General features: G+C 38.4%; 1 protein-coding gene across 1 annotated transcript in view; it reads right to left on the reverse strand.

Annotated features, from left to right (window-relative positions):
* Window positions 1-3766, reverse strand: part of HACD1 (3-hydroxyacyl-CoA dehydratase 1) — a 21627-nt gene that overhangs the window by 14873 nt on the left and 2988 nt on the right. Inside the window, exon 4 of the mRNA XM_011976549.1 lies at window positions 2032-2153. Coding sequence (XP_011831939.1) covers window positions 2032-2153 — 122 coding nt within the window. The remainder of the gene's footprint in view (window positions 1-2031; window positions 2154-3766) is intronic.

A 3766-nucleotide genomic window follows, 5' to 3' on the forward strand; every position in this document is an offset into this window, starting at 1 on the left:
TTTTATGTTTTAGTAGAGATGGGGTTTCACCAGGTTGGCCAGGCTGATCTCGAACTCCTGACCTCAAGTGACCCACCCACCTTGGCCTCCCAAAGTGTTGGAATTACAGGTATGAGCCACCACTCCCAGTCTGCAATGGATAAACACTTTCTAAACAGCAAATTTAAACATACAATGGCAGTTTCTAACTTTTACAGACACTCAAGACATGCAAATGCATTCCAAAAGACAGACACACAAAGCCATCAAGTCTAATGTGCCTGACCTCAGGAAAATGTGCAACGTACATTCTGTTATCTTCTTCAGACAAATTTTGTAAATTCAGCACATGAAAAGAGATTAGATGATGAGTTAGTATTTTTAAAGATGCCAGAGGTCCAGAACATTGTCATGCTAAATGATATTAATGTGTTCTAGGATTAGAGTCACTACATTCAAAATTGCCAACCTTTAAAAAGCCCAGTCACTAAAGGTAAATACATTTTCATGTACAGTAAGATTAAGACCACCCAAATCCCTGTAAATCATAGTGCAACCTTCTTATGACAGACAAGACACTTAAGCTCAAATTATAATTTCAAAGTATTTCATCCTATGCAAAGTGGTAAGCCACAAGTGTCTAAAGAAGAGCTAGAGAATATTAAAACGTCTAAAAGAATGTATAACATGGTCGGGCGCAGTGGCTCACACCTGTAATCCTAGCACTTAGGGAGGCCGAGGTGGGTGGATCAGTTGAGCTCAGGAGTTCAAGACCAGCCTGGGCAACATGGTGAAACTCCTTCTCTACAAAAAATACAAAAATTAGCCAGATGTGGTGGCCTGTGTCTGTACTCCCAGCTACTTGGGAGGCTGAGGCAGGAGAATCGCTTGAGCCCAGGTGGTGGATATTGAAGTGAGCCAAGATCGTGCCACTGCACTCCAGCCTGGGTGACAGAATGAGACCCTGTCTCAAAAAACAAAAAAGCCCCAAAAAACCATAAAACACAACAGTGATTATCCTTGGGTAGACAGATTATAAGTAAAGTAATTTAAAAGTAGTTTTCCTTCTTTTTGGTTTGTATATTCTCATTTATTATATTTGAACATGTATAACACATGAGATTCAAAAAGAGTAATTGACTAGGCATGGTGGCTCACACCTATAATCCCAGCATTTATCACCACCTGACATATCACATATCTATTAGCTTCTGTATTGTCTTCGTCATAAGGCAGACAATTTGTTTTGTTCATACCTGCATTTCAGGCATGCAGTAGGCACACACCATTTGTCATTGTTACTACTACTATAAATATAATACAAAGAATAAAGTGAACAAATCTATACTGATTTGTGACTTGTTCTCCAAAGAGCAGTTTTGCTTTTATAACAACTTTCTAAAATGTCAGTTGCTCCAAGAATTCAAACTTCAAAAAGAACAGATATCTTTTGCTTTAAAAACTGTTGCTTTAGGATATATTTGGAGCTCTTCAAATATAAATTTTATCCACATTCCAAACAATACAATTTTAAGTAAGTATGACTATTAAAAATATCTCTGCAACTTAAAGCTAAAAAAATAAAAAAAAAAAACCAATCGCATTGTATAAATGACATAAATTGTGGCTGCTAGATTGACTCTTAAAATAATTTACATCACAGACCAAAAAACACCATATTTTTGGCACTGCTTATTTAAGCTAATCCCAAAAATGTTTACTGTGCTTTCCAAAACAAAAATGAATGACCAATTCTGAGGTTAAGGATACTACAATAATTTGTCTTACATTTATTTCACTAAAAATATTTATTAATACAATTCCTCTCTGATCATTAAACTTTTAGAATACAAAGCATAACTCGTATAATTATTATTTAATATTATTAAATACATAATACAGTTAATATTATTATTAGTTGTATCAGCTAATATCTAAAGCAACAGCACTCTGACATCATGGGGCTGAAACACGAATTTTAGTTCTCTGGCGTTAGCACATAAAATAAGCACGCACAGGACAATGAGAAACTAAATGGCAAGATATCGCCACCTGGCCCATTTAATGAAGTATGGCAAGTGGTCAAGAAGGCTGAATGTGTAGAAGGAATAACGAGTGATCTCTGTCACAGTCCACGCGACCAGAAAAAGCACCACACTCTCCTCATTCTGGATCTGCAGAATTACAGAGAAATCCAGGGTCATTCAACCTGGAACTTACTTTTCAATGAAGGTACTTACTTTACTTATGTATTGCCTTTTATTTATAATGGGATGTTAGGGTTACGCAGATGCAACACAGAAAACTTCATGTAGTCACCGTTAACATCATTAATTATAAACCTGGAACTTAAATATATCCTATGCACAGGAATAGTTGACCATAGACTGGTTTTTCTTCCCTCGTCCTTCACTTCAGGCAACAACGCTATTGTTGGAGAACAATGTTACCTTGTTGAAACCAAAATCTGACCCTCCTACTTCTCGTAATCATTGACTCACACCTGTTCGACTGTAAGACCAACGCTTGAATTACTCACTCATCTTTGGCCCTTTCACCACTATTTTAATTCACGGTTTTATCATCTCTCATCTGGACTACTGTAACTGTTTCCTAAATAGTCTTTCCTCTCTTTATTCTCTCATGAATGCAACTTTTCTTTTAAAAAGAAGTCAAGGAAGCAAATAAATAAAAAACAAATTGGAATTAGCTAAGTCCTGTGATTTAAAAGTTTCACTGGTCCCATACTGCTTCACAGCGTAGAAGGATGAGCCCTAATACCTGCACACCATATTCAAGATTCTTTACAATCCTTGCTCGGAAATCTCTCCAACTTCATCTACAATTACTCAACCCTCCTACCTACTTCTCTCTCTGGTGACACTAGATTTCGTTATTTCCAGAATATGCTCTGAACTTGTGCAATTTAACGCATTATTCCCTCTCACTGGAATGTTACTCTCTTATTCCATAAAAAATCTTTTCCCATCTTTCAAGATTCATCTAAAACATCTCACCCTCTAGAAAACTGTCTCCAACCCTCTCCTCTCACCCTGAGCAGTTATTTATTTGCTCACCACCCCTTTTTTTTTTTTCTCTTTTTTTTTTTTTTGAGACAGTCTTGCTCTGTCACCCAGGCTGGAATGCAGTGGTGCAATCTCGGTTCACTACAACCTCCGCCTCCCAGGTTCAAATGATTATTGCGCCTCAGCCTCCAGAGTAGCTGGGATTACATGCCTTGCTAGTTTTTGTATTTTTAGTAGAGACAGGGTCTCACTGTGTTGGCCAGGGTGGTCTCAAACTCCTGATCTCAAGTAATCTGCCTGCCTCAGCCTCCCAAAGTGCTGGGATTACAGGTATGAGCCACCATGCCCAGCCCAACACCCTTCTTCTACTTACTTTGTTCATATCTGTATTGTGGCATTTGCCAGTCTGTACTAAGAGTTGTCTGGCTAACTCTTCTACATGTCAGTGCTCAACATCTGTATCCCTCCTTAAGGGAAGCCTTCTTTCACTGCCTACGTCAGACAAAGTCCCTAGGTATACTGCAATGCATACCGAGCTCTTGCTTCAAAGCACTTAACACTTACATAATTAAATATTTGTTCAGCTTCTCTCCCAAGTTTAGGCTCCACCAGTGAGAACCATGTTTGTATTGTCAACAGCCATATCCCAGCACACTGTCAGGCACAGATGAGGTGCACTATTAGCATCTGTGCATGATTCCAAGTTAAGTGTCCCCCACTTCCCAACAGCCAGTACACTTGACAGCTGGGATTGCCTTGTT

This window comes from Mandrillus leucophaeus, unplaced genomic scaffold (genome assembly GCF_000951045.1).
Source record: "Mandrillus leucophaeus isolate KB7577 unplaced genomic scaffold, Mleu.le_1.0 Scaffold1018, whole genome shotgun sequence".
Taxonomy (NCBI): domain Eukaryota; kingdom Metazoa; phylum Chordata; class Mammalia; order Primates; family Cercopithecidae; genus Mandrillus; species Mandrillus leucophaeus.